Raw genomic sequence first — 14,730 nt, 5'->3', positions numbered from 1 at the left:
ATTTTTATTTCAACTCATTGAAAAAAAATTCATTATAAATCAGTGAAAGAACATAACTTCACCGTTTTCGCTGTAAATGAAGGTAAGGTGTTTATATTATTTCCTTAAAAAGTTTCAGAGCCATAACATTATTAGAATATTGGATGCAAGAATTTTAGTTTACATGGATTGAATAATTGAAAAAAGTCGAAAAAGTGACCTCCCTTTGTAAATTCTTAGAAATTCGGTTAATTACGTTAGAACTTCAAACAAACCGTAATCTTGAAGAAAATTATTTTTCCTATCTAGTGATGCATTGGGTTTTTTTCTACGTTTACTAGGATCGTTTTTACGATCGTAAACATGCAAAAGTCTAAACCGTGGATAAAATATTAAATATTTCATTTTCTAATTCAAATTTTAAAAATCGAGTTTCAAATTGTAACATTAGACATTTCAGACAACTTGTATACCAAGTTTCATGTCTATAAGTGGGATAGCTTCGCCGTACAGCGCACAAACGCACACAAGGATGTCGCCTTCAGAAGGGTGAAAATTTCAAACTAGTTTTGGCCAGGATTTTCAGTCAAATACTCCACTGTGTGCCGTGCAAATTAAGCCAGGTCTCTCTCTCTCCTATAAAGTGAATAGTTAAATTTGTGTTGTAATATGTACGTGAGTTGATGCTCATTAATCTTTAAAATAGTAATAAAAACAATTAAAAAAATTTTTTTTTTCTTTTTCAAACTGTACAAGCTTTTGTAACGTGTACGCAGCACAGTATAATATATTTTTTTAAAGCAATGAAATGGATAAATATATATTCGTTTTATTATTATTATTATTTAATACTTTGACAACATGTCATGATCGTTACTTATGTACAAAAACAGTTGACAAACTTCGAACGAAGCGACAACGTGGATGCCAGTACAAATAAAAGCAATTGAGTTAAAATCTTAGCAGACAGCTGTTTCGAGGCTATCAGAAATAAGCCTCTTCATCAGGGCATAAAATAAAGAATAGTTTACTAAGTCCGAGCTAACGGTCAAGCGATCGTTGAGTGCCTGAGAGGACAATACGTTCCCATCTCATTTACTGTATATACGGTTCCTACTCGATGCATTAGAATTTTGAGACTGGATATAGGGGCCGTAGGTTTTTGTTGTTTATGTTTTTTGTGTTAATATTGTTTTCTTATGTAGACGATTTCTCTAGATGAGAATACAGGGACATGGGATCAAGAGCCAGTATAAAAGATACATTTCTGTATTTTTCACTAAAACTTTTCTTCGCATGAAACTTTTAATATCTTAACTCCGCATCTTATTTGACGCCAATCGTAGTACGAGCTCGTAGATTTAGGAAATTTTAGTTTAGTTGTTGGACGATATTTTTCTACCTCAGAGCCAGAAGGACTTAAGTCACATTACGGTAACTTTACAGGAGAGAGGAAAAAACTTTTTTCTGGCGCATTCAAAGGATGGGACACGCACTCTTTTAACTTTTGAAAAAAATTGAAAAGGATCTTTTTTCTTTAAAATTTACGTTTATGTGACTCGATGCGGAACGGGATTCTACATGCAATTTACTATTAAACAGAAAATCGCAATTTTTGGACTTACGTCAATCTGTCTCAGAGGTGCAGATTTGTTTTCGTCAAAATAGGATCGAAAACTTTTTCATTAAAGTTCTTGAAAGTTTCTCAGCTGACGCATATCTTCCATTACACTCAGCAGTTGAACAAGAGTATATTTTACTAGCAGTACTCGCACGGCGATGCCCCTGCTAAGAAGTTAAAGAAAGTCCGTTGAAAAAAAAAATCCACGCCCCCCCCCCCCCTTCTGATGTGAATTGATAATTTCTCTTCAGCTAAAATGCGTACACACCTTTTCAAAAGACCTATTAAAGTCTCTTTGGAATTTAAAATTATTCACCAAAACACATAAAAATATTAACAGTAGCTTTAAAACTCAAAATAATCCTTCAACTACGTAGTTCATTGCTTAACGTGTCAAGCAACCACGCTACCGTAACCCTACCCTTCAGCGAATGAAGCGGGTTTTTTTCTCTGCAATTTAAAGTGTTTCGGCAAATAAACAATGCTATAATAACGTTATGAAGGACAATCACAATTGAATAATACAACAAATCGAATTATTTACTTAGATAAGTAATTATCATCAACAATAAGAACAAAAACAAACGTTGAAGCAATAAGGAAAACAAAACCCAATAGAAAAATCCTACAAAATCAAATTATGTACTTGAACATCGAAAAAAAAAACCGCATTCAAAAATATGTTCGCTGATCACAACAGCGTAGGGGATGGTTCCTCGCAGCTATCAGCAGTCGGCCAGCGCCCACTCGAAGAGTTAAGTTACCCCGCCATCTATTAGGAATTCATGGAACTAAACCTACTCCGCCGTCTATTAGGAATTCATAGAACTAAACAATTAATTAAACATTTAATTTGCAATTACAAAAATTTCGGTCAATCTGGTTTCAACAAAAATAGCCTATAGCCTTCCTCAATAAATGGACTATTCAACACAATAAGAATTTGTCAATTCGAACCAGTAGTTCTTGAGATTAGCGCGTTCAGACAAACTAACTCTTCAGCTTTACAATATTAGTATAGGGTCATTCCATAGTGACTAACGTAACATTCGCAGCTGATTTTCAAACTCTTTTTACTTACACCGGGAGTAAAAATAAATGTGTTTTGGTTTAATATGCAGATCTAAAATTTACATGGTGACTATTTTTTATTTCTACCAAGAATTTGAAGCAAAATAAACGCTAGCAGGTGTTTTTTCACCAAAAAAGGCATCGTGACTAACGTAACATTTTTGCAACCCTGAGAACCAATGCTTATGTTACGAGCTAATTTTTTCTGAAACTTACGCAGACATTTAAAGTTGGCCGATATATTTGTAAGAGGTAAACAATCAATTTTTAAAATCGTACTACAGATTTGTTACAGACGAATCTTTTTTTGGCCCTAAATGGTACTTTTCCGAAAAACTGTGTGTGACTAACGTAACGTGACTAACGTAACCATCGAATAACAAGCAATGAATGCATATAAAAAACTTTTTATAGTTAATTTCTTGCTCTTATATTACTTTTACACTTTTTAGGAACCTTCTTTGTGTTGTATTATGGTTTTTTCTTTACTTTTTTTCTATATTAGTGTAAGAAATTGAATAGAAGGATTCAGTTCAATTAACTCAATTTGAATGTGCAAAAAAAAAAAAAAAAATAAAAAAAAAAAATAAAATAAAATAAAATTAAATTAAAAAAAAAATAAATAAAAAAAAATAAAAAAAAAAAACTGCTTTTCCAAACTGAATAACATTATTCTTGGTCTAATTAAATCCTAAATATCTCTCTTTTAAAAAAATAATTTTTTTCAAGTTGGTAGTTTCACTGAATTCTAGTATTCTGCTGATATACTAGTTATCGTTATAAGAAACTCCGTAGTACTTTTCAATGGCATATTATTTTTTAAGGTTTACTGATTCATCGAACGAATAGTGTTGTGCATCCTTTTGAATTAAAATGTAATATTGAAAAAAAAATATTCGAACGTTTTATCAGAATGCATTTTAATTCCAGATATCACCATAAATGTTTGAATTTCTAAATGATCATTCTTGCATTTTCTGAAATATATGACAGCAGCGCTTATTGTCACTGTATCATGTAACATCTTCAAATGTTTTCCAACGAGCAGCCGTTACTTCATTTTAATAATAGATGGAGATGTATTTTCTAAAAGATAGAGACGTTCTTCTTTGTTAAGACTGTATTTCTATTATCTTAATTCTTAAGCTTGGATTCTTGTGTTGAATGCACATTCAACAGAGTACTCATTTTGCTTTACTCACTTTTATTCTTTTTTAATAATTCTTTAAATTGGAGGTATCTTCATAAAGACTTTAAAAAAGTATTTTTCTAAGTAAACAGAAGGTCTACAATGTAATATTACTGGTATTTTTCACCCTTTATTTTTTTAATCAATATAGAATGCCTACATATTCAAAATTGTTCATGAAAATTTACATTAAATTAAATAAATTTTAAATATTAGCAGTCATTTTTAAAATGTTACGTTAGTCACATGCAAACCGTTACGTTAGTCACAGCTCAAATGTTACATTAGTCACACTAATTATTTTACATCTACTGATACTAAAATGAATATTTTGCACTTTTTAAGTAGATATGACACAGATGTAAGAAAATAAAAAGTGCTGTTTGGTTCAATCATCTGGTTTAGTTTTTAAGCAGAAAATAGTACATTTTCGTGACTAACGTAACGTAAATATTTTCAGTGAAATAACCAAACTAATTAAAAGACTTAACTTATAATGCATGCAAAAAGAACAGTCAATTTTATTGGGCCAACATCTATTCATTTAGAATAAACATAGTTCTTTTAAAAATTTGCAAAAATTTTTACATTACACAAGAAAACGTAGACGCATGTTTTTTGCACATCCTAAGCCTTTTCTACAACATCGCACGTTTTGAGCCAGAAGAAAAACATCGAATGAAATTTTTGCAAACTTATGTACTAGAAAGTATGCTGAATGAAATGATAGGTCACAATTAAGGCTTTGTGGAAAAAAAATTTCTGAGGTTGACATTTCTATGGAATGACCCTATAGATATAAATTTTCTCGTTTTCATAACATTTTTTATTCCTGCTGCACTCCTATTAGTCATAGCGTGATGTTGTATAGCCTATAACCTTCCTTAATAAATGGACTATTCAACAAAAAAAAAAAAAAAACAAATTCAATTCGAACCAGTAAGTCCTTAAGATTAGCACGTTCCAACTCTTCAGCTTTATATTATTAGTTATTAACAAAAATTAGACAATAATACGTATATCTACAGTGAATTCGCGATAACTCGAATATTACTATAAATCAAAGTTTTTAACAAGTCCCGACCGCTTTGTCTTTAATTCCATGCTAATTATTCTCAATATCTCGAAGTAAACTTCCTTTATCTCGAAGTTTTTTTCAAGATAACTCGAAATTTATTTCGAAAGAACTAAAGGAAAAGAAAAAGAAAGAAGCAAGTGACTACAAAAGAAAAATTAATTCACCTTCACTTGCAATTCCTGCACACTAGACCTCTAAAGCAAGAAGAGCATCTGTTGAACCAATGTGCGATAAAGGAGTTAACGCGTGTGGAAATGAGTTAGCTTGCTTTCTTTTGCTGTACTGTACTGTTTAAAATTTGACATATTGCTGGACTACGAATTTGCTTTTAAGCTGTCAAGTCAACTGATTGTACCTTTATTCAAAGGCTGACCTAAGTTAAGATGCGTTCCCCTTCATTCTTGAGTTTGATTATTTGCTGAAACGTTTCTGAGAGACACAGTGAGTTTTCTTTACTATTAAAGATGTCTAAGCAAGTACTATGTCAATGATATTAGAAGAAAAATAGAAACGTCTAAAGCGATAGAATCTGGGAATGCGAGTTTGAAACGAATGAAGATGTGCCCCTTTTCTGAAGTATAATAGAATCAGCTCTATTCAAGTGGTTCCAACAGTATCGAAATCAAAACAATGCTTTGATTTTTTATCTCTCATTATTTTCGATTAAACTGTGCATATTAGGCTTAAAACCTTTTAAGATCTGTGATTTTGTCCGTTATATGTACATATTAATTAAAATATTCAATAGTTTTCAATATTTAAGTGTCGCAAACCGAAACTAGTGGTAAGTCGTATTTTCGATAAGTCGAAGTTTTTCGTCGACTTATCGATGAAAGGATCGCCAATTGACTGTATTTTTTTACAATTCATTTTTAGCATCGTTTAGGATTTTCTCTGAAAGGTACCCTCGAGATTTACTTCAGGGCTGACTCGAACCTACGCCCACTGGATCGCGAAGTCCGCACTTTCAGGCTATGCATATTCTGCGTTCCAAGCATTTTATATTGTAATATAAATTTTCCCATTTTGGTAACATTTCTTATTGCTGCTTCACTCCTATTAGTCATAGCGTGATTTTATATGGTCTATAGCCTTCGTCAATGAATGAACTATTCAACACAAAAAGAATTTATTAGTATAGATATAGATGAGTTTCCCTTAAAAGTTGCTTACTTAATTTACAATTAAAAAAAAAACATCTTCATTGATATGATTTTGAATAAATGTCACATGTTTCTTAAATTCTCCATGTTTTAAGAGGGATTCATTTAAGTTTACACTTTATCATCGCGCCAAATATCCACTCCTTCTTCTGTTACAGGAACAAAATCTCCAAGCTTATTTTGGAATTTGGTTAGAGATTTGATCACAGCACCCAGCGCTGAAATACAAAATTGCCAAGAGCCAAAACCTATTCTACTAGCAACTGGAGAAGTAAGAGAATGAAAATTTTACTCATTATACGCTTCTAGTGAAAAAATGTTAGTAAAAAAGTTTAACTTTCCTCTCACAATCAAAATCATTGATGCGAATTCAAATATTTAAAAAATTATTTACCTTCTTTTCGTTTCTGATGCCGGACTGAAACTAAAACACTTACTTTTCTCTTCCTGCTACATTTCATTGGAATTCTTCAAATCTTGTCTATAAATGTCGCAGCTTCTAGTGACCTTGAAACAACTGATTTTGGTTCTTTTAGTTTGTTTGTTAATTTCAAAATATTCAATTTTTCTTACGTGTTATTCGGAAATTGGTCTAAATCCAAAACTTTTTAGCTTTTTCTTTTAACAGTTATTATAAATTTAATTCTTCCATTTATATTTCTCTTAGAGTTATCCTTGAATATTGAAATGTTGCACTCAGGGGCGCCATGATGGAAGGTCATTGTGATCTCCCAAAAATGTCTTTATTCGGCAAATGTTGCCTGACGGTTCGCAAATTCAAAGACAGGATTAGCAATGTTTCAATCATTAGTCTCTTCTCATTAGATGTAGATTGTAGTGAAGCTCTAGATTAGCGGTCACCAGCGGGCGATCATTTCTTTGAAAGTGGCTATACCAAAGAATCAAGTCTCAGTCGCCAAAAGTGGCGATCACAAAAAAAAAAAAAGCTTCTTTTTCGTTTCAACTAATATCGCGCTACGACAACATGCTTCCAATCTTAATTGAATCGATTATTTCAGAAAGGGCATAAGTCCAACTGAAGCAACTTCCCAAGAATCAATAAAAAGTGATTATTTCATTCAGAAATGAACTAACTTTGTACGAAAAATTTTATGACTAATCTAGGCATAAGTAGGATCATTACCTCATCTTAAATGACGTTTCATTTCGTCTCTGAAATTAATTTAAAATTTCTTTTTAATTTGGGGACTTATTCCCTTTCTGCAATAAATATCCTGAAAGACTAGAATGATGAAAATGGAAATCAAATGAAACAGATTTGTTTCAAACTGATTTATGATAATAAAAAATAATATAACTAAGTGACAAAAATAATTAAAGAAGTCCGTATTCATAAATTCATTATCTTAAGAAAATACGTCGTATGTTTTCCTCTTTCTCTCGTCTTGTTTTAGTGAAATAATAAAGTCTGGTGTACATTTTTTTAAAAAATATATAAAAACTTACATACTGAGCTAAAAAGCAGAAGTTTTACATGTGTATAAAACTATATTCATCAAATACATCCTCCATGGAAATCATTTTTTCTATCCTTCTCTTCTAGTTTTGTGTACCAAGTTCGATGTACATATAGTATGACTATGTTCAAAATTGCACTGAATAATCAGCTTGATATTTGTTATTTCTTCCAACAACATGAAATTTTTTCCTTTATACTCAATATTGGCAAAGGTAGTTCAGCAGACATGCGTTACTTTGCAGTAACCTCTTGAAAACCGTCTATAAAATAGCTAGTCTGAAACCGTTCCTTTGATGTTTCGGTGACGAACAATCAAAAACGCACACATTGAAAAGTTTGAGCCATTCCTAGACAGTAGAAATGATCTTTCTGATTTGTTAATGAAGGAAGATTCTATCATGGAAATTACGCAAGTGATCATGGATACGTTAATGCTCTGCAAAGAGTTACAGAGAAAAATTCTTCATGACTGCCAAAAGACTATTATAGCCAGTTCCTCTCTATAAACAGAACACGAAATTGATATATGTTTTCTTTATGCATGTTGTGCAAAAAAGTCAATATAAGTAAGTACACATTAAACTTATTATATAATTAGTCATCACTAGAATGAAATATTTTGTTATCTACAGAACCAAATCCCTATTTTAACACTGTTATTAGGTCTCAATTTTCGTGGTTTTGATTTACGCTGCATTTCCGTGGAACGTAATCCCTGCGTAAAATGAGGGTCTACTGTATTGTGATAAGAAAAAGTGAAGCTTTTTTCCTCTCTAATTTGACTTGTTGGCCCTCGAGTGGCAGTCAATAATTAAAAGTAAAATCTTGTAATTTTATTTCCTCATAAGTAGCACTTTCTATAGGAAAACTATTGTTTGAAAATCTTTAACTAATAAAAAAGTACCATAACTTTAATCAATGGACCTTGGTACAAATAAATAATCAAAGAAATAATTTGCTGTGAGAGATAAGACATAATTATAAATAACCAAGATTAAAATCTTGTAAATCAATTTCCTCATATAATATGAAATTATAGCTTACTAAGATAAATATATCAATAAAAGTGAAACTAAAATCAAGTATTCTAAGCATAGAAAGTATTTTGTAGTATCTGCAAATGAATCACAAGTCTGACGTACATTACACAATTTTAAAAATCAAAAGACCAACACATTTTGTTTTACTAAAGATTTTTAAAAAAGTTACAGGTAATGTAATAATTCACGTAATGTATCATTGAGAGGACTTATACAAATAGGACAAATGAGGCAATGAGATGTAAAGGGATGTAAGTGGACATTTTCAAGTTTTTTGAGTAAAACACGTTTAAAGATTATGTCCTAGATAATTTTTTCCTAAATCATGCTGCACAGCTGCAGTTACCAGGTATTACCCAGGTTATCAGCACTACTAGTACTATCATTTTTGCCCTATGACAGAGGAGAGGTTCCCCTACTACTTGTATTGGTTATCTCCAAATTTTTAATTTTGCCACTTATATCCCTTTGCTTCTCACTGCCTCAAGAGGGCTTTAAAAAAATCATAATGTTTTTAATCTTAGATATTATTTCTCCTGATAACTAACTTCAATTAAAACCCTCAAATAAAAAGACAAGTTCTGAAGCTTTTGTCCAATCCTAAATGTAATCCTAATTTTTTACAATCCAAATAATGAAACCATTCTTTTAACACATCTGAATAATAAAGATATTTTACTGTTAAAAATTAATGTTTATTTATTTTTCTACCATTCATACATCATCCTTTTGTTATATTATGATTTTAAAAAATCTTTAAAAGGTGAAACTTGACACTAAATTTGTTATAAGAGCAGTTACACAGATATTTTCTGTTTTCAAAATTTTATACATTTTTACTTCCTTTTACAAAAAAGGAAGTATTGTATTCGTGAAAAAAATTTCACTCAAAAATCGACCTTAATTTCCATTTTACTCACCCCCAAATGAATAATGAGTTTTTTTTCGACTCGACTATAAGTGGATAAGTTCCTAAGAACGTATAGACACGCGAAATATCCATAATGGCGATTCCCGAGTTAATTACAACGAATTTTCTCATGAGGTCTGTATATACGCATGTATGTGTGTATGTATGTAGCATAACTCAAGAAAGGCAAGTCCTAGAAAGTTGAAATTTGGTACGTAGACTCCTAGTGGGGTCTAGTTGTGCACCTCTCCTTTTGGTTGCATTCGTGTGTTTCTAAAGGGGTCTTTTGCTCCTTTTTTGGGGGAAATCATTGTTAATTTCGACGTAAACTCAAGTGGTGTTATAATTTGGCGGACACTTGGCGATATATCGCCAGTCTTTTGGTCGCCAACTTGGCGACAAATTTAACTTTTTTTTAAAAATCTGTTTCAATTTGGCCACTGTTGGTGAAATTTAGAGAGTAAACTATTGAATAACATTAAAACTGCCAGTAATGGGGAAATGACATTAAATTGGAGTAAAAGGAAGTCATGTGATGCACACATCAGCTCGTTTTTTCTTGCTCTGACTGCATTGCCTATCGTGGATGTCAAAAAGTGTGTGAAATTTTTTCCCCTGTTATTTAAATATTCTGCAGAATTTAGATTTATATACACAACAGATTGCTTAAATGATACATGACTTATCTCTATAACTCTTAAGTATTGAAGCAAATTAGGTAGATAATGGTAGTAAAATGAAGTAATGGTTGAAATTTGCTTTTTGGGCTACTTTGAAATGTAAAAGAGAAATGAAAGAAAAATAAATGAATTGATGAAGACAATAAACTACTTGGGTTTTTTCTCTATCTAATTTTAGAAAAATATAGTTGGTCTGCTTTATATTTATGTGCCTAATAAGAAAAAATGCATCAATTTAAGAAAGAAAAGAAAAACTATCAAGCAAATTTACTTTACATTGAAAAAAAAAAGTTTGCAAATTTATTGATATGTAATTTATCTCTAAAGCTTTGTTAGTTACTTTGCATTAATTTGATTTTACATCTTCCAATCGCATGTAAAATTTATGGAAACATTTGGGAGAAAATGATTTACTTTTTCAAAAAAACCATTTTTAATAAAAACCATATGGCTAAAAAAACCACTTGGTTTAAACTGTGCTTTAAACTAACCTGGTTTAAACCAAACAACCCTGGGTATGACGGTTGAAAATCGCTTTCAACATTTGAACGAAGCCATTGCCTGTTTGATGATATTTTGATAGTTGAGATTTTAACCCTAACTCCAATGGATTAACCCTAAACCTTAGTAGGTAGCGTTGATTGTTGGCCATTTTTTCATTCCCCTGAAATGACAGTTCTACTAGTAAAACAGTAAAGTTACCCGATCCAGTTCCGCCTTGTCAAAATAAAGCATTTCCCTACATGTCAAACATTGCCAAAAAATATTATCAAATTATAAATAACTTATTACTGAATTTTTGGTGCTTCAACAATGGAAATGAAATAATGTCATCACACATGTTATGGCGCAAGTTTCATTGTTGATGACGATCAGTGAATTGGCTATTATATATATGAGGATGCCATAAATGGCCCTAGAGTAAGTTTGAAACGTGAGATGAAGAAGCGCTTCTGTGTTAACGAGACATAGAAATAAAAATGGAGGCATAAAACAATTTACTTACAAACTCGTTAGAACCTGTAAGTATAACTTCTAGAATTTGGAATCTATAGATAAATTTAAAAACATAATTTAGTATGTGAAATACACCGCCAGCTCAGTCATTTCCAGCCGAGGACTGCAGTTTCGTGCTTATTAGCACTCATCAGCCCGGCATAGGAAAGTGACTGAGCTGGAGATGGAAAACCTCTTAAGGAAGCCAAGAGTGCGAAACAAACTGGTAGCTAATATAGAATTAGCAGCCCAGACGAGTGACCGAAGCAATGGTTCGGTTCAACTCGAAGATTGAACGCAAGGCAAGGTATATTCAGTAAATTACCGCCCATTAGCCAGGGCTAAAGCAGAAACACGTGAAATACACCGCCAGCTCAGTCATTTCCAGCCGAGGACTGCAGTTTCGTGCTTATTAGCACTCATCAGCCCGGCATAGGAAAGTGACTGAGCTGATGAGTGCTAATAAGCACGAAACTGCAGTCCTCGGCTGGAAATGACTGAGCTGGCGGTGTATTTCACGTGTTTCTGCTTTAGCACTGGCTAATGGGCGGTAATTTACTGAATATACCTTGCCTTGCGTTCAATCTTCGAGTTGAACCGAACCATTGCTTCGGTCACTCGTCTGGGCTGCTAATTCTATATTAGCTACCAGTTTGTTTCGCACTCTTGGCTTCCTTAAGAGGTTTTCCATCTCCAGCTCAGTCACTTTCCTATGCCGGGCTGATGAGTGCTAATAAGCACGAAACTGCAGTCCTCGGCTGGAAATGACTGAGCTGGCGGTGTATTTCACGTGTTTCTGCTTTAGCCCTGGCTAATGGGCGGTAATTTACTGAATATAATTTAGTATGTTCTATTTCATTATTTGTCACATCACCTACATTAATTGGTTATAAACAAAAACTCACATTATTTATGATCAAATAACAGGTTATTGCACTTTCTAAAATTAAATTTTGTGTATTTCATTTAGATGAGCTTTCCTTATCAATGGCAGCCTCTCATAGTACCTACTCAAATTCTGAAAATAGGACAGTTAGCTATTGTGGCAGTACCAGCGGAATTTACGTAAGTCACATACAGACAATATTTTACCTTTAGTTGCATCAAATATATCAATTGTGAAATTTATTTCTTTCATTTCTTTTCAGTACTATGTCAGGGAGAAGGACAAGAAACGCAGTCCAAAAAGTAATAATTAAAAGGCAATTTTGATGTTAGGCTTGTATTTCAACTGATTGTGAATAGATAATATGAAACACATATCTAAATTACTAAAAAATATCTGAATAATCTAGTTAATTTCTTTTCAGGTCTTGGACAAAAATGGCACGCAAGAACAAAAAGTGGTCATAGCAGGTCTCAGCAACACTTATTCATCTTATGTAACCACTTACGAAGAATATCAGGTAACAGCTATGGTTTCTCTGAAAAATGTGTTATACTTAAACAATAAACTAGTATGTTGTGACCATCACGAAACTTTCTTCTATATTTTTCTTTTTTTTTTCTGATCCCTCCCCATGCTTGACGAGGAAGCAATATTCCCAACAAAAACAAAATTACACATGCAAAAACTTGACGACCATCCCAATGTCTGAATTATTGCAAAAGCAAAGCAAAGAGCGAAAATTGAAAGTTATTTTAAAAGCCTTGCTTGAGTTAATTACAAATATTTTATTTGTTAACAAACATAAAATTGCAACAGTTAAAAATTTTAAATCATTGAGATAATATTTCCGATTATTTCCATACAATTAAAATCGTGAGAAATACGCAGACGACAATCTATTACGATTTATCTTTCTTATTGTTGCATTAATAAAGCTATTTTTGTTCGCAAAAAAAAAAAAAAAAAAAAAAAATCAACACCTCTTGAAGCGATTGGCGTCAAAATTGAACCAAAGCCTGTTTACATATGGATTCACATATATTCCAAATTTCAACCAGAACATAGCATTACTTCTTGAGATAGGGCACTCACAATGGAAAAAAAGAATGGGCGATTGCGCTACCCCCTTTTTAGCTGTTGACACCAAAATGAAATCAGCTCTTATACCCACTAAGGGCTACTTGCCGATAAATTTTTCTTTCATTCCGTTCAATATTTCTTGAGATACAGCAGTCACAATTGACGACAAAAAACGTTCTATAGCTCAACCCCCGTTTGAGTTATTGACACCAAAATTGAATCAGCACCCTTTCCTGTTAATGGCAACATATGGACCAAATTTTGTTTGATTCCGCCAGTTACTTCCTGAGAGTAGCAAGCACACGTAAATCAAACAACGTCCTATTGCTCCACCCCCCTTGGAGGAATTCGCGCCAAAAACCAATGGGCACAAGTTCACATAGGGGCACATACGTGTACCAATTTTCGTTCGATTTCATGCGGTAGTTTTTGCTGTAGAGCGGCCACAAAAAACTGGTGACACACGGACACACACACAGACAGACAGACATTTTCCAAAAATGGTCGAAATGAACTCAGCACACCTCAAAACATTCGAATCCGACAAAATTCGAAATTCGAAAATTTGCACGAATCCAATATTTTCTTCTACATATTAGATATAAAAGAAAGTAAAAATCATGATCAACAATATGATGTACGAAATTATGGCAGTGCTTTGGTGGGGGAGTTCCAACCACTTAAATGCACCCATTTGGACAATGAGATATTGCCAACGTTTACCTACCGGCCTACGTTTAATTACCTACCTACCTACGTTTAATTCAGAAAAAAAAATTTTGATCTTTACTAAACTTTTAAAAATCCCATTCATACAAAACCTCACCACAACATTTTCCAGGATATACTCAATTGCTGTGTCGTCTCAGCGTTGTTTCACTGTTACTTTTTTCATTATTGGAGACCAGATTCGTGAACCGTATCATCAATTTTATCTGATTTCACAAAAGAAGACAAGAGGTTCAGTACTCCAGAAACGAGGAGAGTGAAACAATACCTATTCTACTAAATAACCCAAGTTATGTATATAAAAATTTTGAAATTACTAAATCGCAAGCGATTATTGCTTTTAACATCTTGGATTTATCCAATCAGAATTTTGAAATTAAAGTTGGGGTTCACAATGTGTCGGTTCATTCTTAATGCATTTGCATGGGTTTGGAATAAAAAAAGTTCATGTTGCAACTTTCATAAAGAATAGAGTGGTTTGTTTCACATCATGAATAATTTTGAACAGAACATATATCTGTTCTGTTCAAAATTATTCATGAGTTTATAATGTGTATGTATACTCATGAATGAGTGTATGCAAGTACTCATGTATGTGCATGATACCATGACTCATGTATGTGTATGAGTACATAATGTGTACATAATGTGTGAAACAAGTATATACTCATTATGCATGAGTATATACCTTTTTTGTTCAAAATTATTTAAAGTTTGAATTCTATGTTTAAATGATCAATCAAGCGAGAAATACAAATACCACTTCAAATCATCCATGACTCAGGCTGCTATTAACCTATTTTGCTAGAAAGATCAAGCCACAAT

At 32.5% G+C, this 14,730-nt stretch overlaps 1 protein-coding gene across 1 annotated transcript in view; it reads left to right on the top strand.

Moving 5' to 3' along the window:
* The window catches only part of LOC129225311 (uncharacterized), a 90,411-nt gene that overhangs the window by 70,521 nt on the left and 5,160 nt on the right, over positions 1-14,730 (top strand). Inside the window, exons 11-14 of the mRNA XM_054859905.1 lie at positions 6,260-6,372; positions 12,178-12,272; positions 12,356-12,395; positions 12,518-12,613. Coding sequence (XP_054715880.1) covers positions 6,260-6,372; positions 12,178-12,272; positions 12,356-12,395; positions 12,518-12,613 — 344 coding nt within the window. The remainder of the gene's footprint in view (positions 1-6,259; positions 6,373-12,177; positions 12,273-12,355; positions 12,396-12,517; positions 12,614-14,730) is intronic.

Source organism: Uloborus diversus, chromosome 1 (genome assembly GCF_026930045.1).
Source record: "Uloborus diversus isolate 005 chromosome 1, Udiv.v.3.1, whole genome shotgun sequence".
Lineage (NCBI taxonomy): Eukaryota > Metazoa > Arthropoda > Arachnida > Araneae > Uloboridae > Uloborus > Uloborus diversus.
This window is presented reverse-complemented; position numbering and strand designations above follow the sequence as displayed.